This window comes from Sceloporus occidentalis, unplaced genomic scaffold (genome assembly GCF_023333645.1).
Source record: "Sceloporus occidentalis isolate IW3139 unplaced genomic scaffold, rSceOcc1.0.p SCAF_2, whole genome shotgun sequence".
NCBI classification, from domain to species: Eukaryota; Metazoa; Chordata; class Lepidosauria; order Squamata; family Phrynosomatidae; genus Sceloporus; species Sceloporus occidentalis.
The window spans coordinates 254,011,536-254,036,663 of record NW_028316982.1 but is presented as its reverse complement, the minus strand read 5'-3'; the positions used below and the strand labels follow the sequence as shown (position 1 = coordinate 254,036,663).

Below are 25,128 nucleotides of genomic sequence, written 5' to 3'. Positions count from 1 at the left end.
CTCCTTTCTGTTTTCTCCCTCCTCCTGTAAGGCTTTGGATCCTGGTGGGCAAGGGTCTCATTTCCTTCCCCCCTCCTTTCCTATTCCCTTCTTATAGTATGGCTGAGGGAGGTGAAATGATCCCAGTTCCTCCTTCTCTCTGTGGGAGAGAGAGAGAGAGAGAGAGAGAGAGAGAGAGAGAGAGAGAGAGAGAGAGAGAGAGAGTTGGAAACTTTTTTAAGGCGCAGGATGAAGGAAGGGGGGATAAAACCCACAAAACACACGGTTGACGGACACTCTTCCGTTTAGAAACCTTACTCGGGCGGGCCCGAAAAAAACAACCAACGACTTTGTAGCCAAACAACGCGGAGCAGGGAACAACCAGCCTCCCCTGGTGATCAGAGGGTCCGAAAGGGTGAGGAAAGGCGGCTTAGAAACCCACCCGTGGGAGTTTTCGGGACCGAAACCGCGGTTGTTTAAATTGAGCGTGGCCGGGCGCGAGAAGGAAAACAAGCGAGAGAGCAGCTAAGAAGAAGCTGGCTAGTTCTGCAGGATTCGGCGCGGGCGGGCCCTGGGTCCTGGCTGGGCGGAGTCGGTGGCTCGGGCGGGCGCCTTTGCGAACTTTTGTTTGGGGAGTTTTGTTTCCTGCCGCCGAGGAGCTGCGGAGATAATCGATACAATCGATACTATCGATACAGCACCCCTCGGTCCGCACTGTATCGAGAGGCCTGCCTCTATGGGCCGATCGATGCAGACACAGATGTGTGAAAATCCCTTCCTTTCATTCCGAGAGTTAATGGCGGAGTAAGAAACTTTCTTGGCAGTCGCTGCTGGAGGCAAAGCCGAAGAAAGGAGCCCAAAAGGGGGGCATGCGGCTCGGAGGCCCCCAGAAAGCCCTTGACTGAGAGCAGGAGGAGAAGAAGAAGGAGGAGGAGGAGGCAGCCATGGAGACCCAGCAGCAGACGCCTCCGACGGCGGCCCCCCAGCAGCAGCAGCAGCAGCCCCCGCCGCCCCAGGCCCCTCCGGCCCCCCAGCAGCAGCAGCAGCAGCAGCCCCAGCCCCCTGGCAGCGCCTCTGCCCCGGGGGGCCCTGCCGCGCCCCCTCCTCCTCCGGCGGGGCACCAGATCGTCCACGTCCGCGGAGACTCGGAGACCGACCTGGAGGCCCTCTTCAACGCCGTCATGAACCCCAAGGGCGCCAACGTGCCCCACACGCTCCCCATGAGGCTCCGCAAGCTCCCCGACTCCTTCTTCAAGCCCCCGGAGCCCAAGGCGCACTCCAGACAGGTCGGCCTCCTCCTCCTCCTCCTCCTCCTCCGGGGGTCTCTGGGGAGGGAAGGGCTCCCCTGCCTCTGCGGGGACAGAAGGGGAGGGCTCTGCGGGGCCTGCTGCCTCTAGGGGGCGCCCCTGAGGGGAGTCTGGGGGGGTTGCCTCCTCCTGAGGGGAGTCTATGGGGAGGGAGAGGTTGATTGGGGTCTGGTGCCTCTAGGGGGCGCCCCTGAGAGGAGTCTGGGGGAAGGGGAGGCTTGTGGGGGCTTGCTGCCTCCTCTGTGGGGAAGGGGCGTCTGCTGCCTCCAGGGGGCGCCCTTGAAAAGGTCTGTGGGATCTGCTTCCTCCAGGGGGCGCCCCTGAGGGCCGGGGGAAGGGGGGCTGGGGCTCTGCCTCCAGGGGTGCCCTTGAGGGGGGGGGTCTGTGGGGAGGTCCTCTGCCCCCAGGGGGCGCCACTGGGGGGTCCGCGAGGACTGCGTGGGGTCTGTGTGGGGCGGGCTGCCTTTAGAGGGCTTCTCTGAGGGGGAATGTGGAGGGTGCTTCCAGGGGGCTCCCCTGCAGGTAGTCGGGGGGGGGGGAAGCAGGATCTGAGGGGGGCTGTCTTTAGGGGGTGCCTCTGAGGGGGTCAGTATTTCTGAAGATTTTTTGGGGAGGGTTGCTGTGGGAGAATCTACCTCAGGGGTGCCCCTAAGGGGGTCTATAGGGAAAGTGGGGTCTGTGGGCACCCCTGGAAGCAGCAGCGTCTGGGAGGCTGCCTGCAAGGGCACCTCTGAGGGGTCTGTGGGGAGCAGGGGCTGTAAGGGCCTGCCTTAAGGGGGCTCCCCTGAAGGGGCTCTCTAGGAAGGGGAGTATGTGGGGGTTTGCCTCAGAGAGTCCCCTGTGGTATTGTCTGTGTGTTCTGGGGTTGCCTCTTGGAGATCTGTTGGGGGGCTGTCTAGGGGATAGCTCCTGAGGGGGGTCTTTTGGGAGTGGTGTATGTAGGGGGCTGCCTCCAGGAGGCACCCCTGCCAGGGTCTGGAGAGAAATGGTGTGTTGTGGGGACTGCCTCCAGGGTGCGCCCTTGAGGAGGGTCTCTGGAGGACAGGGGTTTGTGAGGGCTTGTCACTCGGGGGCACCCTTGAGAGGGTCTGTGGGGAGGGGGCTCTGTAGGGAGGCTGCACTCAAACATATCAGCATTAACACAGAGAAACATATAATAACATCAAGTCCACTCTCCCCTCCCCTATTTCCCTCCTGCATTAAAAAAAAAGTGACTTCCCAGTTCTGTACTTTTGGTATAACTCTATACATCCCCACTATCCTTTCTTACCATCTCTTAGTCAACCTAACCAATCTTTGTTGTTGTTGTTGTTGTATGCCTTCAAGTCATTTCCAATTTGCGGCGACTCTAAGGCAACCCCATCATGGGGTTTTCATGGCAAGATTTGTTCAGAGGAGGTTTCCTTTGCCTTCCCTTGAGGCTGAGACTGTGTGACATGACCAAGGTCATCCAGTGAGATTCATGGCTCAGCAGAAATCAAACCCTGGTCTCCAGAGTCAGTCCAACATTCAAACCACTACCTTAAATGATCAGGATTGGTCCAAACCACACTGCAGAAATAATCCAGTTTAGGACCGCTTTGACTCACCTGACTCAGTACTAGGGAATTCTGGGAATTGTAGTTTTGCGAGACATTGAGCTTTATCTGTCAGAGAGCCCTGGTGCCACAATAAACTACAATTCCCAGGATTCCCTAGCACTGAGCTAGGACAGTTAAAGTAGTCTCAAACTGGATTATTTCTGTAGTGTGTTTTGGACCAGAGTCTTCTGGCAATTTATGGTCTGAGCATCATATCCTATAAAACTGGTAACATCTCTTTATTTTATTTTTACAAATTCCATAAAAGGTTTCCATATTTTTAAGGAATATTCTATTGAGATGCCCCTTTCGAAATTAGTTAACCTTATCTAGCTGTGCCTTCATCTTCTTCCATCCATTCCATACATGTTGGTATTCTATTAATTTTCCAGTATCTCTCAAAAATCAGTCTTGCTGCTGTAAACATATAATTAGTGATAAAAGATTTTAAAATTAATATCACACCTCAGCGAAACTTAGCATGGAAAACTTGGTTCTGGGAAGTACTGCTTTTGGGAAGTTGTAGTACGAACAAGTAACTTTTATAAACTCTGGGCAGGGAGAAATCAGTACTCTTTTTGTTTGTTTATTTGTTTGTTTACTTAGTCATTTAATACTTTCCTCTACTGCTTACTTAGTTATTGTGTGCCTTCAAGTCATTTCTGACTTATGGCAACCCTAAGGTGAAGCTACCATGGGATTATTTTGGTAAGATTTATTCAGAGGAGGTTTGCCTTTGCTTTTGTCTGAGGCTAAGGCGGGTTACAGACCGGCCATTTGGGGCGGGCTGTACCCGCCCCTTTCCCCGGTGTATCGGGGCCTCAGCGGCCAGAACAGCAGCCACTGAGGCCCCGATCCGCCGCTTTTCAGGCTGCGGGGAAGCGGCAAAATGCCGCTTCCCTGCAGCCTGATAAGGGGTGTCCTTGGGGCTTCAAGCCCCAAGGACACCCTGCAGCAGCGGGGAGGAGGAGAAAGGGGCCACTTGGCCCCTTTCTCCCTTGCTTCGCTGGGCACAGCCGTCTGAAGGCTGCGCCCAGCGACACAAAGTGGCGCCGCAAACCAGGAAGGAGTTCCAAAATGGAGCTCCTTCCTGGTCCGCGAAAAGGGCGCACTAAGCGCCCTGGCGCAGACTGACGACGTCACGTCTGCGCCGCCCCGTATAGAGGCGCCGTGGTCGTGACGTCGTCATGGCGGCCCCCATGTGGAAGGGGAGCCGCCATTTTGTACGGACTCAGTCCGTACTAGGGTTAGGGGGGTGCGGAAGCATCGCACCTTCCTAACCCTAGTACGGACTGACTCTAAGAGAGTGTGACCTGTCCAAAGGCATCCAGTGGGGTTTCCATGGCTGAGTGAGGATTTGAACTCTGGTCTTCAGAGTTGTAGTCCAACACACAAACCACTATGTTAGCGTACCATATCTAAAAGGGATGGCTAGTCTCATTGAATCAGTGGAGATCTGGTAAAACTAATACATGTAGTATGTTAACCAAGCGATTCAGTAGGTCCAATTTAGTGATAAATAGGTTTAACCCATCCTGGGCTAAATCCTATATATGGTTTCTCAGGCAAGATCCATTAATTTCAATGGAGTTTACTCCCAACCAAGTAAATAAACATTTCATGTTCTCTAATGTGGAAAGTAGAACCTATTATCAAACTTGGCTATCATCAGGTTCTGGAGGGGAGGTGTTTTCAGTAGGACTTGTTTATACCTGTTCACTAGCCTTGCAGACAGTTTCATTGCCCAGAAGGTGGAAGAGACAACAAGCAGATCAGCTATTTTGGATCGGATCCTAATAAACAGTAATGACCAGGTTAATGGAGTGGAAGTGGCAGATGGGAATGACCATGTTCTCCCAGAGTTTGTTATTCAGCTGAAAGGTGAAGCCATGCTTAGTCAGACATGCCTTTTAGACTTTAAGAAACCTGATTTTAGTAAACTTAGGGAAATACTGGGAGTGATCTTGTGATCAGGAATATTAAAAGAGAAGGAAGTTCATGATAGATGGGAGTTTTTTTTTAATATTGAAGGCACAATTTCACATCATTTCAGTGAGGAGGGAAAATGGGACATGTCTAAAGAAACCAGGATAGATAACTAAAGAATGTGGGCTAAGATTTAAAAGAGACATGAACAAGAAATGGAAAATGTAATAGCCACAAAAACTAAAGTGCAGGAAAAAAGGCTGTTTTGGTTATCTATGTAGCAAAAGGAAGAACAAAGAAATGGTAGGGCTGCTGCATGGAGAAGATAGCAAAATGCTAACAGGGATTAGAGAAAAGGCAGTACTACTGAACACCTTCTTTGCCTTGGTCTTCTCCCAAAAGGAGAACAGTGCTCAATCTGAGTGAAATGGAGCAGATGATGCAGTAGCAGGAAATGCAACACAGAATAGATAAAGATGTAGTGCAGGAATACCTGGTTATTCTATAAACAAATTCACATCTTTTGGACCAAGTGAACTTCATCCAAGGGTATTAAAAGAATTGGCAAAAGTAATCTCTGAATCACTGGTAATAATCTTTGGGAATTCCGGGAGAAGAGGAGAGATCCCAGCAGACTTGCGAAGGGCAAATGTTGTCCCCATCTTTAGAGAGAGAAAAGATGACTCAAATAGTTACCACCCAGTCAGCCTGACATCAATGCCAGGAAAGATTCTAGAACAGATTATTAAACAGACAGTCTCTAAACACTTAGAAAGGAATGCTATGATCACTAAAAGTCAATATGGGCTTCTCAAAAACAAGTCATGCCAGAGTAATCTTATCTCTCTTTTTTTATATATAGTTGTAAGCTTGGTAGATGAAAGGAATGGTGTAAATTCAGTGTATCTTGATTTCATTAAGGCCTTTCACAAGGTCCTCCGTAGTATTCTTACAAAAAGGCTAGTAAATGTGAGCTTGGCAATGGGACTCTTAGACTGATTTATAATTGCTTGACTGACCAAACACAAAGGACGCTTACCAATGGCTCATCTTCAACCTAGAGAGAAGGGACTAGTGAGATGCTGCAGGGTTATGTCCTGGGACCAGTGGTGTTCAAAGTTTTTATAATGACATAGTTTATGGTATAGAAGACACGATTATCAAATTTTAGATGACACCAAATTAGGAGGGTTAGACTAGGACAGATCATAAATAAAAATTACCATTAGAAATCTGGGCCAAAATTAATAAAATGAATTACAACATGGAGAAATGTAAGGTACTATAGTTAGGTAGTAAAGATGGCAGCACAGCTATAGGATGAGCGAAGCCTAGCTTCATTATTATAATAGTAGTAATAATAATAGTAATAATTTCTTACCTGCCTTTCCCCATGAATCTAGGCGAGAAACAACAATAATTAACAAACAAGCAACATCAGTGAACAAATAAGGACAAATAAGATGTACACATATGAAAACAATCCAAGGAAAGTAATAGTGCCACTCTATTCTGCTTTGGTCAGGCCTCACCTGGAATACTGTGTCCAATTCTGGTCACCACAGTTCAAGTGGGATATTGACAAGCTGGAGCACATCCAGAGAAGGACAACAAAATGATGAAAGGAAATCATGCCCTGTGAGGAGCAGCTTAGGGAGATGAGTATGTTTAGCCTGGAGAAGAGACTACTGACATGATAGCCATGTTTAAATATCTGGAGGACTGTTATATTGAGGGAAATACCTAACAACCCTAAAGGCAGCAGATCCTATCTGAAGTTGCAAGCTAAGCTGGGTCAGCACTGGTTAATACAATGGGCCCTTGGTATCTGCTGGGGTTTTGTTCAGGGGCTTCCCATGGATACCAAAATCTATGGATGCTCAAGTCTCGTAATGCACCATATAAGATGACTTTTTAACCCAGGAAAATCTTCTCCAAAGTCGGGGGTTGTCTTACACAGCGGAAAAAAAAAAAAAGGCCTTGCCAGCCAGTTGTGCCCAGAGGAGAGGCCACGGCGGCCAGGCCTTCTCCTGAGGCAGAGGAGCCACGCGGCACGTCTTCCGCCTCTGGAGAAGGCCTTGCCGCCGCGGCCTCTCTCTTTAGGGCCCAACCAGCTGGCAAGGCCTTCTCTGAGGCGAAGACACACTGCGCAGCTCCTCTGCCTCTGGAGAAGACCTTGCCAGCCGGTTGGGCCCTAACGAGTGAGGCCGTGGTGGCAAGGCCTTCTCCAAAGTTAGAGGAGCTGCACAGTGCATCCTCCGCCTTAGAGAAGGCCTTGCCAGCTAGCTGGGCCCCGAGGAGAGAGGCCGCAGCGGCAAGGCCTTCTCCAGAGGCAGAGGACTGCCTCTGGAGAAGGCAGACGGCTAGCTGGGTCCTTCTACTTTCTCCTCCTCTTCTTCCCCTCTCCTTTTTCTTCTCCTCCTCTTCTTCTTTTTCTTCCCCTCTTCCTCTTCTTCTTTCTCCTCCTCCTCTTCTTCCCCTCTTCCTCCTCCGCTTCTTTTTCCTCTCTTCCTATGCCTCCTCTTCTTTTTATCTTATTTTTCCTATTCTTCTTCTTTCTCCTTTCGCCTTCTCCTTTTTTCTCCTTCCCCTCTTCCTCCTCTGCTGCTGTTGTTGTTGTGTGCCTTCAGCTCCTTTCTGACTTATTGTGGAAGAGAGGGGTAGTCTTAAAAGGCAAGTATATCCCAAACTCTATATTTTAAGTTGAAAAGTTGGGGGTCGTTTTATAGGCCGGAAAATACAGTTTAGTAAAATGGTTTCCTTATCTAAAATGGCAAAATCAAGGTTTGCATTTTGGAATTAAAAAAATTAAGCCATGGATTATTGAATTTGTGGATGCAGGATCCATGGATGTGAAGGGCCAACTGTATTTGGATGGGAGACAGCCAAAAAATACTTGTTAGGTATTTGTACGCTATAGTTCAGAGGAAGGAACTGGAGAAACCTCCTCTGCCTAAGAAAACTTTATGGACTACGTAGTAGGGTTACCATAAGTCGACAGGCAACTTGATGGGAGGCACACACATGCACACAGTTATACTACCTTCACCCCCACATATCCTGGCTGAGGGCAACCTTTGCACATTATCTTCCTCTTGTTCACTAGAGTGTCATAGTGCTATGGTGAGTCACACCTACATAGTATTCCCCTGTATTTTGCAACATATACACATCTGGAAGATATTGCCTATATATGTGAGGCAAAATAGATTCTCACCATTGTGTTGCTGTATAGATACATGTACTGTGTGCTTCCTCCTACTTGGGCATACCAAAAATGGCTGAAATGACTCAGACGTTGGAGGAAAAGTTTTCAGGTCTGAAGTCTATCTCCAGATCACAAGGTATGACTTGCAGGAGTTTGATCCTGCGTACTTTTCACTTAAAGACATTAAAGGCTTATGAAGTTGCCTACACAGAAAGCATGTGCTAAAACTATTGCTTTTGAAAGTTTAAAACCTCTCTTAAGTCTTTTCCGTTTTATTGCACTAACCTGTACAGTATTTATTCTACTTCCATATTTTATAGGGAGGGGGAGAGTAACTTGTCACAGGATTATACCAGGAGTTTTTGGTTTGTTATGGGTATTTTTAAAATGTATCATGATTCTTAATAACTCAAGATGATACACATTGTAGCCACCTCCTTTTTAATTTTACATCAGCTCTGTAAATTTGATTTGGGAGAGAGGTTGTGTATGACAGGCCTAAGGTCACCCAATAAACTTTGTGGCTGTGTGAGAATTTAGTCTGGATCTTCCCCAACCGGGCAACCTTTCACTGTACATATGTAATTATAATACTGTGTTTCTACTTTAACTGCCATGGCTGTTTCCTATGGAATCCTGGGATTTGTTGTTTGTTAAGGCAGAAGAGATCTGAATAAAAATCCTACATAACCTTTAATAAACTGCAAGTCACATGATTTCATAAGAGATTACTTTTGCGCTTAAAGTGGAATTATAGCACTGTAATTGTGTAGTGTGAAAAAATCCTGAGTTTCATATTTTGGGAGTGGAGAGAAGATAGGGAAGATATATGCTTTCTCCTGTACTCTGCTGCTTTTCTTGTTAATAATGAAATCCTGCTGCTCCAGAGACTAGGATACGGAGCAATGGACTCAAACTACAGGAAAGGGGATTCCATTCAAACATTAGGAAAAACGTCTTGACAGTAAGAGCTGTTTGACTGTGGAACACGCTACCTTGGAGTGTGATGGAGTCTTCTTCTTTGGAGGTTTTTAAGCAGAGGCTTGATGCTTTGATTTTGTATTCCTGCATGGCACAGGGTTGGACTGGATGGCCCTTGTGGTCTCTTCCAATTCTATGCTTCTAATTTTTTCTGCTCTTTCCCTCTGGAGGGCAAGATAATCTTTCTCACACACACATTTATGGCTGGTCTTTTCAGGTAGGTTGATATTCTGCTTTGCGACCCTGCAGGGAAAGCCTTAGAGTTCCCATAAGTCAGAAACAACTTGAAGGCACACAACAACAAAAACAAAAAAGCAGTTTTCTTCTTCAGCCTGCCCTCAGTGATCATGTGGTAGTGGTGATGGGGTGCCATTGTTGACAGCCACAATTTTTCAAGTAGGATGATACCAGACTTAAAGATGTGATAATCAAGACAAGGCAATTTCTCCCTAACTTAGTGAAATGTTCACTCTTCAGCAGGGTTTAAATTTCCTCTCTTTTCTTTTCTCGGACCCCCAGCTGCAGAGAATAGAGTACAAAAAGTAGCTTATCTATATTTGGACAATGGTGGAGGCATATTTTCTCTCCTGATCAAGTAATACTTTCTTTCTTTCTTTCTTTCTTTCTTTCTTTCTTTCTTGTTCTTTCCACTACCTCATAGGTTTTTGTGGCCAGGTGCATCTTCTCTGCAACATTTCATCTCTTAGATTTTTCCTTTTTCTGCCACTTTTTCTTCTAGAACTCTTCTGATGAGGAAGCTGTCACTTTCTTCCATGTAGCCTAACAGAAATTCTGCTATAGTCCTCTTTCCTGTACATGGATTGTCATTTTGCTTTCCACCATTAAATCTTCTGTTGTGACTAAAGTAGATTTTCTTCTGGTTTAATTTCTTTCCCTCTTAAATTCCTGGGCAGACTTATTCAGACCAGCTTCCATCTTCCGCTCTTCTACCCTCCTAGTTAAAGTCCTTTTTTATATGTTCGAGTGGGAGGTATCAGTATGCTTTCATTCCTCCTTTTCTTACAACTACCCTTAGTCCCTACAAATGTGATGGAACTATTCCATCCTCACTGTCTTTCTGAGCTGCTTATGAGAGATGCTTGTGGCAAGGCTTCTACTTCTGTGTTTCCTTAACCTCTGTTCAGAAGCTGAATGGTGCAGAGTATAATTATTTGCACTTCCTCCCTTTCCCTAAATTTGAGAGTGTCAGTCGCTTCCCTCGGAGCCTGGAGATGGAACAGCTATGAAAGCTTGACTTGACTGCTTTCTAGAGAAGGGTCTGTGCTAGTTCGAGACCTGTTTTCACTACAGCATTGTTCTTATCAGTCTCAGAACAGAGTTCTTGTGTTTGCTGAAGGAAGGAAGCTGAAAGCCCCTGAAATGATATTGGAAATTAATCACTAACAAAAACAAAAGGACTTTGACCTGATAATTGCCCTTGTCTGATTAGTTGTAGAGTGGAGTGTATGAGAAAGGCCAAAAATCTCCAGTGGTACAATTGTGCCAGACTTGACCCTTAATAATGTGAAATTGTAGAACACTCAACACTGCCTTCATTAAGTCTTACTCATGCCAGAATTTGAAAATCATTCAGTGTATTGATTCTGTGCTGTTGATATTTGGATGCCATCTACAATGTGGATTATTTGCTGTCTTTCTGCTTAAATCCAAGATGGGCACAACTCAGCAAGCCATAAGTATGAACAGAATAAGATAATCTGAACTGGGACCTGATTTGAGGGCATCAGGTCCCAAATGTCAAACCTACAGTTAGTTATTTAAGTCTTGATACAGATAACAGTAATACAGAAAGATAACATTTAGATGAGGAAAAACAAAGACTCTAGCTAGCATGTTTTATTGGGCATAAGTTTTTCATCAGATGCTTAGATGAGAGTTAACTAGTTTCATTTGTCTAGAAGACTATTTAAAAAGTTACACTTGTAAAATCATTTTTTCGTTATAAGGCCTTGTCATCTCATCTGTGTAGACGGCAGTAATGACTAACTGTTCTGTAACTATTTCTTGTATGTCTGTTACCAGCTATAGCAGCTTTTCCATGATTAAACATCTCTTTATGAGAGGCCTGGCGCTGCGTGTGTGGCTTTTTAAAAATCAGATTCAACCATAGTGCACAAACTCTGAGCCCAAGCATTAATTAACTTGACAGATATAAAATGGAGGGAAAGCCTAGTCTTGGAGCTGTATAGGTTCAACAAAGATTGGTGCTTTGCTCCCTTTGAACTTTAACACAATACAGGCTTATCACATACTTTCTATGTAGGTCCAATATTTCAAACTCCACTGACAATTATTGAAGAAAAGTTATTAGCTAACTACAGAAACAATTAAAACATACAGAAACAGTGTGCACTTCTTAAATACAAAAGGCTAAATGCTTGCCTAAATGTATTCCCTATTCTCAGTACACTACTGAACGGTGTACTTAACTGCATGCCATGGGGCTTAGAGCTTTGCAGACATGTATGTATCTGCATAGTAAAGGCCATAATAAGCATGGTGTGTGGGTGGGTAGGTATTAAAATCTTGGTGGACAGTAAAGTGTTTAAACATATGAACACTTGTTAAGGATTACTTAGGTTGTCTACAAAGGATTCGGCAGTTGTTGGGTAAGGGTTAATCTGAAGCCTTATATTCTGTGGCTGCAGTGTAGTTTAATAAACTACTGTAGGTTGTGTATGCTTGGGCTTCAGAGATGGCTTGAAATGAGCAGGGAGCAGGGCAATTCTGCAGGAACCCTATGAACCTGTCAAGCCTGGTTGAAATAATGCGAAGTGAGTCTGACCTGATGGTCCCAATGGCCTGTTACAGACAGCCAAAATAAAGCTGCTTCGAGTCACAGTGGAGGTATGGTGTTTCAATGATGCATGCGTCCTAAGAGTCCAAAAGTCACACCAAAGCCACGCTCCAGTCCTTAGGGATGGAGTGTGGCTTTGGTGCGACTTCTGGACTCTTAAGGACGCATGCATCATTGAAACACCATACCTCCACTGTGACTCGAAGCAGCTTTATTTTGGCTGTCTGTAACAGGCCAATATTTACATTACAAACTCCAGTTTTTCAACTCTAAAGAATACACACTTTAGATCCAGATCTAGTCACAGTTACCACGGTGTCATCTGGTTCTGATACTGTCTTTGAAAATTCTTGAAACAGTTGGGTTACATTACCTCTTGATCACTTGGAAGAATCTTCTAGTTCACACATCTTTGCATTATGGTGTCCCCCCACAAAATATGTGATACACATATCTTCCACAAGACAATCCTCTCAGTGGAAATGGTCCCAAATAACTATATACTAACTATATATTAACAATAACTATGTAGGTTAAGATCTGATTATGTTTTAATGAGTTTCCTAGTATGATAAAAACTTCCTCCATTTAGGTGTTAAATTATGTAGCAGATTTTGAGTTACACATATCATGTGTTTAGAAATTCTCTTGATTTGATCCAGTATTTAAATTTACATGGGAAAATTGCTTATTGCTACCCTGCTATACTGCTATCCATTTCTTTTTCTTCTCTCCACAGACTATAAATTAGCATTTAGGTCTGTGTATTAGTATTAATTCTTATATTCTTCTCGACATCTTCACCTTGCCACAGTTGCAACAGTAGTGTACTGCAGTGGCATGCCATGCATCTAGTTATAGAATGGTGGGGGCAAAAGAACCAAAAAAGTTGAGTCCCCAACTTTAGGATAAGACAGTCTTCTCTGACAAGTTTTGACCACTTTGTGGCTGGAATGACCATAAAAGTACAGTAAAAACTCCATCTGTCTTTTTCACCCATTTAACCAAGTTCAACCTGTATTCAGAAAACATTGTATGCAAAGTAGACTCAGAGACAGAAGGAGTGAAATTCAGAGGTAGGAACATTAACAGCCTAAGAGATGTAGACAATATAGTACTGCTAGTGGAGGCCAACAAAGACCTGGAGCAGTTCATTGAAGAGAGTCCATCAGGAAAGTGCCAAGGTATGCTTGATGTTGAATGTTAAGAAAACAAAAATAATGATCACGGAAGATCTACAAGAATTCATCCTAGATAATGAGAAAATTAAAATAATCAGAGTTCCCATATCTTGGATCCAGCATTAATCATAATGGAGACTGCAGTCAAGAATTTAGGAGAAGGCAAGGAAGCCAGGATGAATAAATTGTGCCTATCATATTTTGGCCACATCATGAGAAGGCTTGAGTCATTAAAAAAGACAATAATGCTAGGAAAGATTGAGGGCAGGAGAAAGAAAGGGAGACTGCAGGCCTGAATCAGAGATGCCACAGGTGTATGAACAAGGTGTATGCTACACATTATTTTAATGGATCGAATCCAGTACCATTCTTCTGTTTGCAGACAAGCCTTGAAGAAGGGGATGATGTATACCAATTTCCTCCGTAGCCCTCCCCATTCCCCCATTTGTTTCAAAGGGTTGTGCAGAACTGTGCAAATGATAGCATAGGGGTCTGCAGGGTGAACGATTAGTCAGCATTACTTCCCCATCTTGACTGTTAAGAGACCTCTAGATCAAAGATTCTTCCAAAAAATGAAAGGACTTCTTCCTTTAACAGAAGGAAACCATTGGATATGGTTTGCAACTGTGGCTGACTTCCCTTCCCTTGAAAGGAAAAAAAATCCTTCCAATGTCTTTTGTGCAGATGTTGGGGAAAAAATTCCTGAAGTGCTTTCAGATTCTCCATTGGAAGGCAAGATAGGAAGGCAACATTTATATAGATTTTGCTGTTGTGGAGGGAGGGTTCAGCAGTTTAGACATGCTGATCTTATACGGGGGCAATTTGTGATCCCATATCCAGCTATTTTCTGAAGTGGAAGTATTTGTATGATCTGCCTCAAAGATTCAGTAATAAGAGAAAAGTCAGCCTGATGAACACTGAGATTTGCCCTGCCCTGCTTTAAATCACGCCTTGCTTTCTTTTCCTCCCCCATCAAATCTTTTGTCATCTGGAATACATTTTAGCAAAACCAGACATGTATTACTGTTTGCAATGTGGACCTCATTTGTCCCATTTTGTAATACTATTTAAATAGCTTTCACAGCTGTCTCCTGAAGTCCTTGATAAAGATGTGGGACAAAGGAAGGGGAAAACAGAGAAAGGAGAAGGAGACAGAGCCAGGTACTCCATGCCTGAAGGAAATAAGAACTACCTGAAAAATCTTAAAAGTGTATACACACATGCATACTTATATCATTCAATTTAAATGTTTTTGCAAGATGTGTCTCAGAAAAGATTAATCAAATTCCAGTCCTGCATCTTGTCATGGCCTATATTTAGACATAGACTTATATATATGAAATAACTTTCATTTCTTTTATATTTTATTTATAGAGGTACTGCTCTCATATCCATTCCAGTGTTAGCTTTGGCTGTTTTCTAGTGGAGGGACTGGCACTGGGGTGTCTATTGATTGTTGCTTGTAGGATTGTGTTGGGAGATGTGTCAAGATGAGATGAGATATCTTAACATGGTGCTGACATAATGGGTATCTGGCTATGCTGTGAACTGAAGGAATTGCTTAACTTTTTACAGGCCAGCACAGATGCAGGAACAGCAGGAGCCCTAACTCCTCAGCATGTCCGTGCTCACTCTTCTCCAGCCTCACTGCTAGGAACAGTTTCTCCAGGAGCACTCACCCCTTCCAGTGTAGTTCCTGGAGGTGCACCATCTCAACACCTTCGTCAACCATCTTTTGAAATACCTGATGATGTCCCTTTACCACCTGGTTGGGAAATGGCAAAGACACCTTCTGGTCAGAGATATTTTCTGAAGTAAGTAAACTTATAACAGGGATTGGATGACTAACATTTGGGCTCTCTCCCCCCTCCCCCGACTGTAGTCAGATTTTGTGTTTAGCGTGTGTTTATGTAAGGCTGCTGTTCTTTTTTAAACAATGTGGATCATGGTAAAAATTATATTTTTCAGCAACAGGGTCAACTTACAGGTTTCAACTTGCAATATGCTTAAATTGCAAAGATGAAAAAATGCATATCACTTCTGAATACATTCATAGTATTGGAAGTTTCTGGCTGATATGGAAGAGTCCATATCTCATTGTTGATTGCTTACTTTGCAGTGACGGAGAGCATGGTTGAGAGAGGCCTTTGCCAGGAATCTTGAGAGCTACTGGTGTCTACCTCTGCATAAGACATCTTAATGTGTTCATACAACTTTTGGAGATTGAAAGATGGGAGTAGGGGAGTCATGCATGGGGGGCAGTGTCTTACTTTGTTTTTTATTTGAGTAAATAAATAAATAAATACATTTTTGCCTCTTGGCATTTTTGCCACCTTATTTTAGGGGGAATTGGAAAGAGGGTAATCATAGAAAATTGCTTCTTCCTCTCATCTGTTAAGAGACCTTTGCTAGATTGAACATTCCTTCATGTATGAAAGCAGACTTTCCTGATTTGAGTATGCTTGGAACAGTCATAGTACATAAAGGAAAACAAGTGCAATACATACACAGAAACTTATAAAGTAATTAAACATATGTTCCAAATTATAAAAGAAAATCAGGTAAGTTGTTGGTTTGCTCTTTCCTCTTCTATAGGTTTTAGAAACTTTGTATTTTAATGTTTTCAGTTGTAGCCACTTTAATCCTGAGAGAAGGTTTGCATCCTTATATTGCTGCTTTTTGTGTATTGGAGCTAATTCTATCCCCCCTGTATGCATTGCTTAGCCAATTCCAATAGAGAGAGCATCCATAATCCATTGGGTAGCCTTTTCCTTTTATGAGGAATAGTTTTATAAAATTGTAAGAATCTGTAATTGATGTAGTGCCCGTTCAGGATAGAGATTATTAGCCCGTGTACACGTCAGTCTGCAGGAAAGCATTCCAGCAGACCACTAACTGTTGCTTTGAATTTATGGATGGTGGTGGTTTCATTTCTCTGCATGTCTAAGGCAAATGATGAGTAAGTGTACTTGTGGTGATTTGGGGTGAAATAAGTTTTCTTATCTAAGCTTTGTTGATACTACATTATTGTTCTCCCTTTCTCCAAGAAACTTAGTGCAGCATATTCTCTCCTACCCCTCACCCCATTCTATCTTCACAGCAACACTGAGGATATGTTATAGAGAAAGCAAGAGAGTGCCAAGATCTTACAGTGAACTTCATGGCCAAGCAGGGATTTGAACCCAACTCTATCCATTGTACCACATTATATCTCTGTGTACTTATTTGAATCACATAAGTTAAGTGCTTTGGCTTAAGATAAATTTTTCTATGGCAGAAATTTCCAAAAGAGAAATGCAGTGAGCATGACCTGGTATAAAGAAAGGCCTTTGGTAACATTATCAGCTGGCCTAAACCAACTTAGTTGTGAACATGGCTAGCTATGAAGGAATATTTCAAAATGAAATTGGAATAATTTTGGGCTATCTAGAAAGCTTAACAGAACAATTATAAACAGTGCAATCCTATACATTTTGTTGTACTTAGTGATAGCCCATAACTCAAACATATAGCACATTTTAATAAAAAAAGTTTTAATAAAACTTTTATTTATATCCCACTTTTTGTTAAAAACAATCAAAGCAGCTTACAAGAGTTAAAATACATCCATATATACAAATATCCCCCCTTAAAAGACAATTAAACAATATAGAATTTAAAATTACATAACAATTAAAACCAATAAAAGTTGCAGTCATAATATATATATATTGGGGGGGGGGCAGTCACCACATGGCCGAGTAGTTTATTCTGGAAAGGCCTGCCAGAAGAGATCCATCTTGACAACTTTCTTGAAGCTGTCTAAGTTGGTGATTTGACGGATCTCGTCCGGCAGGCCGTTCCACAGGCTGGGAGCAGTTGCAGAAAAGGCCCTCTTGGAAGTTGCAGTCAGTTTAGTTTTTATAGGCTGCAATAAATTCTAACCAGAGTACCAGAGAGTATGGGGCGGATTATATGGAAGTAGGCAATCCCTTAGATACTTTGGGCCCAAGCCATGTAGGGCTTTAAAGGTAATAACCAACACCTTGTACTGTGCTCGAAAACTAATAGGCAGCCAGTGGAATGACTTTAATAATGGTGTTATATGGTCACTCCTAGATGTTCCAGTGATCAACCTGGCCGTCATATTCTGTACCAATTGAAGTTTTCAGACTAGGCACAAGGGCCATGTAGAGCGCATTGCAAAAGTCAAGTCTTGAGGTTACCAGTGCATGTACTACAGTTCTGAGGTCATCCAATTCCAGGAAAGGGTGCAGCCGGCGTATCAGCCGAAGCTGATAGCAGGCGCTCTTGACTGTTGCTTTCACCTGATTTCTCATCTGAAGCGACGGATCAAGAAGCACCCCCAGACTGCGAACACAGTCCTTTGAGGAGAGCGTGAGCACTTCTAGGACTGGAGGTTGCAGCCCAATACCTGGTTTAGGAGCCCCTACTGTAAGTACCTCTGTTTTGTCTGGATTCAGCTTGAGCTTGTTTTCCCTCATCCAGTTCATTACTGCCTCAAGACACTGTTGAGGGGAGAAATGCCATCTGTCGTCATCGCTGATGCCCTAGACATGGAAAAATATATTTGGGTGTCATCAGTATAGTGATAACACCCACCCCAATGCATTAGTGACAACTAATGCATTAGTGACAACTTCAGTCCTCTTCACTTTCAGTTAATAGGATCAGGAAGCAGGTGATGGGAGAGTTCTTCACCTAAAATCTTTCCAGAAAGCAGTTTATCCAAAAGCAACTAAAAGTCAGTGTAGATAGTGGGCTAAAGGACTATTGATTTGACTTGGGATAAGGTAGTTATGCTTACCCACAGTCAAGCTCAGTGGTCCCCAGACTTTCTAGCTGCCACCCCTTTTTGCCTCCCCCCATGCATGTTTCTTGATATTAGGCCTACTGTTCTACTTAGAAATTCAAGATACCAAATCTCAGTTACTTTACACCTGGTCACCCTGAGAGCAGCAGCTGAGCAGCTGGGTTCACAAAGGCCACATGCCCTGAACTGGAGACTGGCATGGAGAAAGAAAGGGAGGTATTTTAACTACAGGAGCTGTTCTGAGATGAAGGACTCTTTCCAAAAATTGTCTCCTGATACTCATTCCTTTTCTTAACCAAAGACATGCCTCCCCCACATGGCTTCAAGTGTTCCTCCGCCACCACCACCACCTCACACAAACACAAACTTTGCATCTTCTGTTACCTTTTATCTCAGCCTGTCCAGTGAAGGAAAACAGGAACACCAGAGTAGCTCCAGCTTACCAGCCAAGTCCCAGCAAAGCTGATAAAGCTGGAGCAGGGTCCCAAATTTGAAAGCTCCTCTTTTGCTGCCACTTTTCCCCCACTGTCCGTCAGCCAGTCTGTCCCAAAGTGGTGTTGTTCCAAGCCACAGAAGCAATGTTCTGCACCCAAGCCTCGCAAGAGTTTCCCAACCACCACTGCCATCACCAGTGAAAGATAAAGCTAAGGGAGTAAGCTCATGCGGGCAGGCCAAGGGCAGGAGACACTACCACACTAAATGATCAGCGAGCCTGCATTGTGATTTTAAAGGTCACTGAAAAGAAGTTTCATGCAACCCCCAGCTCCACCATTCTAAAGGCTGCTGGTTCCCCTTGTCTTTCTTGCACATCAGTACTTGGACTGAAGCCCACCCCCCCCACCCCCCCGTCATCCCCTTTTACCTCACTTCCCCCCTGGATCTTTCCACTGCACCCTGAGGGGGCGTACCACCCACTTTGGGAATCACTGGTCTAACCAAATAAAGAGCGAAACTTGCAAAATATGCCTAAATTTGATTAGGCACTGGTCAGGGTTTGTTTGTTTGTTTATTCCTACTGAGTAAATGTAACACATCTAAGTAGTGGCCCAGTTTTTTCATTAGGTCCTTAAATTAAACTGTCAATTACTTCTTAAATTCCCAGATCTAACCAGACCAGTTTGGCTGCTGCTTTGCAATTTGTGGTTTAAAGATGGTTTGTTTCAAACAAACCATAGTTAAAATTATCCCCTGTTTGTCAGACTTGTATGAAATGACAAGCTATTGTTAATCAAGGGCAAATGTTTCCAATTTCCTTGTGGCCACACAAGATGTAAGCAGGAAACATGTTAATCTGAGGCTTGTTTTGGTTTGTTCCTGTTGTGATACACTACCTTTTAGTTTGACATCAGAGCTAGCCCATAGTATAATGTAGTTGTTGAGAGAATGAAGTATCAAGAAGGGAATTGCCATTATTGCAATTACTATAGCCACAGGTGGGGTGGGGCTGGATAAAGCACCTATGTGGGTTGGTTTATGCCTGTGGCTCAGAGGTTTCATCCTCCTCCTTTACAGGAGGATTGCTGTAAGAATTACAGTCCTTTACTGTAATTATTACACTGCCAATGAATGTGAATTTCTTTAACCACTGAAGTAACCACAACAGCCTTCAAGCAGTACAACTGGGTAGTTGTCATCTATAGTACTTAATTCTTTTTTACTGTCTAGCATGAATAAAAGATAGGTTTGTGTTTAGGATCACTCAAGTATTTCCATCATCATTCTACCAGAGTTTCTGTCAGTCACTATTTCATTAAAATACACGGGCAGGGAGTTCCGCTTGTGAATTTTCATCTGGTTGATGATCTTTGAGGCATGTAGGATCTAAGGGAAGGAGCCATAGCTCAGTATGTGTTTTACCTTTAGTAGGTTTCAATTTCTATCTCTAGCACCTCCAAAGTCTAGATCAAGCTGGGAAGGACTTGTTTCTGAAGCCCAGGAGGGCTACTACTAGTCATTGTAGAACAATGTAGATAACTGTATGGAAGCCAATTTTTGCCTTCTCTTCATGGGCTGCATGCCCATGTTCCTCAATGGTGACATAGACAATACTGAGTTAGATAAATTGGTGGGCTGGCTAGATGAACTGTTGGGCTAGCTACATAAGCCACTGCCTGTATTTATGTGATTTCAGTAAAACATTTTTCCGTCAAAGAGCATTTAGTGTCCCAGTCCATGTATCTAATTCAGATCAAGCCTACATGATTTGCAAACTACTTATTAATCTTTTTTGATGAAATCAGTCTCCTCTAAAGAGAAGGAAAGCTAGCCTTTTTATAGCTGGATTGTAAAACTGCTCATTTAGGCTGAAAGCAGAGGAACACATTTGATCATGACCAGATTTTAGACAGTTTTATTATTGCAACAGAAAACCTTCCCACCTCACAAGAGGTGTCTCTCCTCTCTTTCTTTTTCTTTTTGGACTTTGGTATCTATTTCAAAGGGTCAGGTTTCAGTAAGAACAATAAAGAGATTGAGACTGGAAAGTACACATAAGTCTGGCATACTCATCTGCATGAGCAAGATCATTTGTTCTCCAGCAGACGTCCAAAGTAAATGATTGAAAGAGTTGCTAGCTGTGAAGGATGTGTCTTGAAGGGGAAAGAAGAGCAGAAACAAACCAGGTTGTTAGGAAGAAAAATAAAGGCTGTACTTTTTTTGAACCTCTCCCTGCTGGGTCACATGCAGATCAGGGGAGATTTTAAACAGATTAATAAGTTGTTTTTCCTTTTTCTTTGCTTTGGGTGCTGCTGTGGTTTGGTAGAATCTGAGAAGAGTTTCAAAGTTCTGATTAGTGCTGAAAACAGCATTGATGCTTCTGTATAGATCCTGTATGTGCTATGGAACTTTAGCAGAACAATTGTTCGTGTAAAATTGTTGCTGATTTTGTTGTAACCCAGGTTACTTGTAAGATGATTTGTTTTTGTTCTTGAAAAAATAAATTCATGAATTTTTTTATTAAAAAGTTGGGTGTATTCTTTTTTCTCCCCTCTCTCTCTTTCGAACGTGAGATACAGCTTAGAAGGACAGCTGACTGCATGCTCCTTGTATGGAACACATTAATATTTTTGTGTCTGCAGCTACATTAATATTTACTCATATTAAGCTTCTGAAGTTTTTGAAACTTTTAAATCAGTCCTTAAGTGTCCTAGTCTGATACTTTCTGTTGCATTCTCTTCTCATAGTCTTTCTTTCTACCAGTTCTTGACCATCAGATTGTCTCGGTGCCAATAGCATTTTGGGACCATGCACATGACCTAAGAAGCAATGTGGCATGACAAGAATTACTTGTGTAGCTCTTTTGCATTTCTGTTTTTTTAACAGAAAATAAAAATTGGGTGTGTAGATTCCACAGTGCAGCACTAGATTATGGTTGCACTGTCTGGGAGTATTCATTCTTGGGAGTATTCATTCTTGACTGGAGAAAGGCCGGGAACAGACCAGCAAGAAAGGGCGACTTTAAGCCGTCCCCGCCTAAAATGGATTGGGGCTGTGGCAACTATACACTGTGGCCCCAATCCAGCCTAAAAAGGAGCGAAAAAGATCAGCTCCTTTTTGGGCCAGAAAAAAGCCAGCTTTCCCGGCCCTGCCGCAAGCCAAAGCCACCTTCAAGATGCTCCAGTGGTGTGCAGCATGTCAACACCATGCCTCCGGAGCGTCTTGAAGCTGCCCATGTCTGGGTGGCCGCCTGACTTCCAGGCGGCTTCAGGGTGGCTTCAGAACATGTGGCATATAAAAGGGGCGCTCTGAAGCTGCCCAGACGGTGGCTTTAAAGGGCTGTCTGTTCCGGCCCAAAATGTCTGCTCAGGTAGAGCAACCAAACAGGTACCATAGGTTGTTGCTCTCAGTATTCGATTATTATGATTTCTTCCATATTGCTCAAATTGAAGCTTAATTCTAGGTTCACGTACACTGCCATTCTACCACTGCAATACTTTTTAAACTGCTGCAGGATTCACATTTAACCAGTGGCCACTTAGTGTTAAATGAATAACAACAACAACAATAGCAAGTACATTTCTATACTGCTTATCAGTGCGCTTAAGCACTCCCTAAGCGGTTTTACAAAGTGTAAGCTAATTGTCCCCAACAAGCTAGGTACTCATTTTAGCAACCTCAGAAGCATGCAAGCCTGAGTCGAGCTTGAGCCCCCTGGCTGGGATTGAACTCGCAACCTTATGGTTTGTGAGTGAGTTGCTGCAGTACAGGCATTTAACCACTGCGCCACCAGGTCTGCCTACTCTGATTAGGCAGCTTACAGTAAAAACAGTCTGATACATAAAACAACAGTACAAAATAACCCCAAATTCTACCCTCCTCCTCCTAAAATAACAATTAAATCATGTATACATTAAACATTAAAATCAACAAAACAGAGGATGGGGTGCGGACTAGTTGGTGAGATGGGCTGGACAGTGGTTGATGATTAATTCATTTCAGTGGATGGCTGATATGCTATTCCGGAAAGGCCTGTCAGAAGAGATCCATCTTGACAGCTTTTTAAAAGCTGTCCAAGCTGGTAATATGGCAGATCTCATCCGACAGGCCGCTGCACTATCTGGGAGCGGTTGCAGAAAAGGTCCTCTGGGTGCCACAGCTGATCTGGTCTTTACCGGCTGCAACAGATTCTTCCCAGAGGACCTGAGGCTGCGGGGTGGATTGCATGGAAAAAGGTGATCCCTTAAATAGGTTGAACCCAAGCCATGAAGGGCTTTAAAGGTCATTACCAACACGTTGGATTGTGCCCAGAAACTAACAGGTGACAGAACATGCAACGCCCCGACTCTAAGAAGAGTTTATTCCTCTAAGAAGAGCTTCTTAGAGGAATAAACTAGGTTTATCAAACAGTTTAAGTATCAATGTAGCATATTACTGCATCTCTCTTCGCTAGCTACGGTGTTTCTATTCTGATTATGTTTAAACCACAGTTTCATATTGGATCCAAACTAGGAAACTTCCATTTAGTCTTAACTTACTAAGCAACATATGAAAGCAGGATAGATTTTAGTGTGATGAAAAAAGAAATTCATTTGAAATGTGATGCTGGAGGAGAGTTCTAGCGATACCATGAACTGCTCAAAAAACAAATAGATAAGACCTACTAGAAACCAGGCCTGAAATGTAAAAGTCGAATTCTGTAAATGTGAATTTTTAAAAAGACAAGTTGGTCCTAGAGGAAATTGGGCCTAAACTCGACCTAGAAAACAAGGTAACTAAACAAGTTACTGTATTTTGGATGTACAGTGGACCCTTGGTATACATTGGGGTTTGGTTCAAGGACCCCCTGTGGATTCCAAAGTGCATGGATGCTCAGTTTCCCTAATATATACATTGGAGTACTAAAATGGTGTCCCATATATATATATATATATATATATATATATATATATATATATATTCTTCTTCTTCATGGTCTCTGCGAATCATACAAATGGGTTTCACTGTGCCTGCGCAGTGCTCTTCGGAAACTTCTGGAATCACTAGACAAAGTACACTTTGCAACTTTTAGTAACTTTTTGGCGGTAACTCCTCCCACCCGTTATAAGGCCCCTGCGTTCCTGCTCTTTCCCCAGTTCCTTTTTTCCACCGCGTTAGCTGCTTTAGGAAACTTCACTTGCTTTACTAGCTTTTTTTGGAATCACTGTTTTGACCTTGGACCGTCTTTTGGCTATTCTCTCTCTTCTGACCCTTGGTGAATTCGGACTCTCGGTTTGTTGACCTCGATTTTGGACTCTCCTTTAAACTGTCGACTTCGGTAAGGATGTCTCCAGCGCCTTTCAAGAAATGTGATGTGTGCGGGGGCAAGGTGCCTATCCAGGACCCCCATTCCTCCTGTCTCCTTTGCCTGGGAAAGGACCACGACCCCAAGGCATGTTCTTTGTGCAAGTCGCTATCATCTCAGGCCAGGAAGAACCGTGAGTCCTGGCTGACTTCTGCCATTGCTCAGGGCAAGATTCAGGAGGGTGGCTCCCGTCCAACATCAGCTCCCGCGGCCTCGGCCTCAGTCCCTGAATCTTCTTCCCGGGCCAGCGTTTCCAGTGTCGCGTCTGCCCCAGCGACTTCCGTAGTCCGTGATCCGGACGAGTCTGGCGCCGCCTGTGATGTGGCCCGTGATTCTCGAAAATCCAGTGCCACCACCAAACCCTCCAAGCACCCCTACAAGCCCTCGGGGACTGAGGGTTCTGAGCCCAAACCGGGTTTTACAAGGAAATCATCTCCTGAAGGTGCTCGCTCCAAGGGATGAGTCGAAACCGATTCCTCAGACAAGGTGGCTGCCACTTCAAAGTCCTCATCGAAGTCATCTCGGAGTGCCTCCAAGCCTGGTACCGTCGCCTCGGGATCGAAGGGTATCGCAACCTCAGGAGCAAGGCCCGCCTCTGAAGGGAAGGTCAAGACAGCCAAGCCACAACCCATGGACGTCGCTGTCCTCTCTGACTTGGCCGAAAACCCTTTCTTTCCTCCTGAGGACCGGGGAGAGACTCCGCATTCTTCTAAGAAGAGGCCTTCAACGGGGACTACAGCTGACCATAGCTCAAAGAATTCCAAGTCGACTCGGGATCCGAAGGAGACGGGATTGTCCTCCAAGGAGAGGGATCGTGCTTCCAAGAAGCCCTGACAAAGGGTCCTCCAGGCAAACTGGCTCCGGGGACGTTGCGCACCAAGGAACCATCTTCTCGGCACTGACCAGCTAGCCCTACCCCCGACTTCCCACACCTGTCGACTGTTCCTTTTGTCCACCCGGATACAGAGGCTACCCGGTCCCTGCATCACGAGTCACTTTCGCCGGTCCTGCACTCTGCTGGGGAAGAGCCCCTCGACGATGACCCCTCTGATATGTTTTACGACTCCGAGACGGACCGCTATTACATGTCGGGACCGAGGGAGCTTGCTTTCCAGAAGTTCACGGCCAAGCTCAACCTCCGTCCTGTGGCTCCCGACCGAGGCAAACCTTCGGCGGCGGCCTCAAAACCTCCTGCCCCCACAGCCCAGCAGTCCGCGGTACAGCCCTCCATCCCGTTGCGTCAGCCTGATCAAGCAACACTCCTGGATTCTGACTCGGAGCCCGAGGTCCTGCCTCCTTCAGAGGATCCTTTGGAGGAAGACACTTCCCTGCAAGGCTCTCCGCAGCGGATGCACCATCCCGAGCCGTCTTCTCCCACCGATGATGTTCGCTCCTTCAACGAGCACATTATCAAGATGGCAAGGGCACTGGACATTGAGCTATCCTACCCCGAGGAGGAAGCTAGGGACCCCGTCGAGCATCGGTTCCACGGCCGCGTGCCGACACCACCCTCCATTCCATTGCTCCCGTCTCTCGAGACCATCGTGAAGAGGTCC

The 25,128-nt window shown here is 44.5% G+C and overlaps 1 protein-coding gene across 6 annotated transcripts in view; it reads left to right on the top strand.

The window, feature by feature from the left end:
• The first annotated feature begins 597 nt into the window (after window positions 1-597).
• The window catches only part of YAP1 (Yes1 associated transcriptional regulator), a 115,584-nt gene continuing 91,053 nt past the window's right edge, over window positions 598-25,128 (top strand). For all 6 annotated transcript variants that reach the window (XM_089512765.1, XM_089512764.1, XM_089512763.1 and 3 more), the window contains exons 1-2: window positions 598-1,265; window positions 14,556-14,794. In XM_089512765.1, coding sequence (XP_089368891.1) covers window positions 924-1,265; window positions 14,556-14,794 — 581 coding nt within the window. In that variant the 5' untranslated portion in view covers window positions 598-923. The remainder of the gene's footprint in view (window positions 1,266-14,555; window positions 14,795-25,128) is intronic.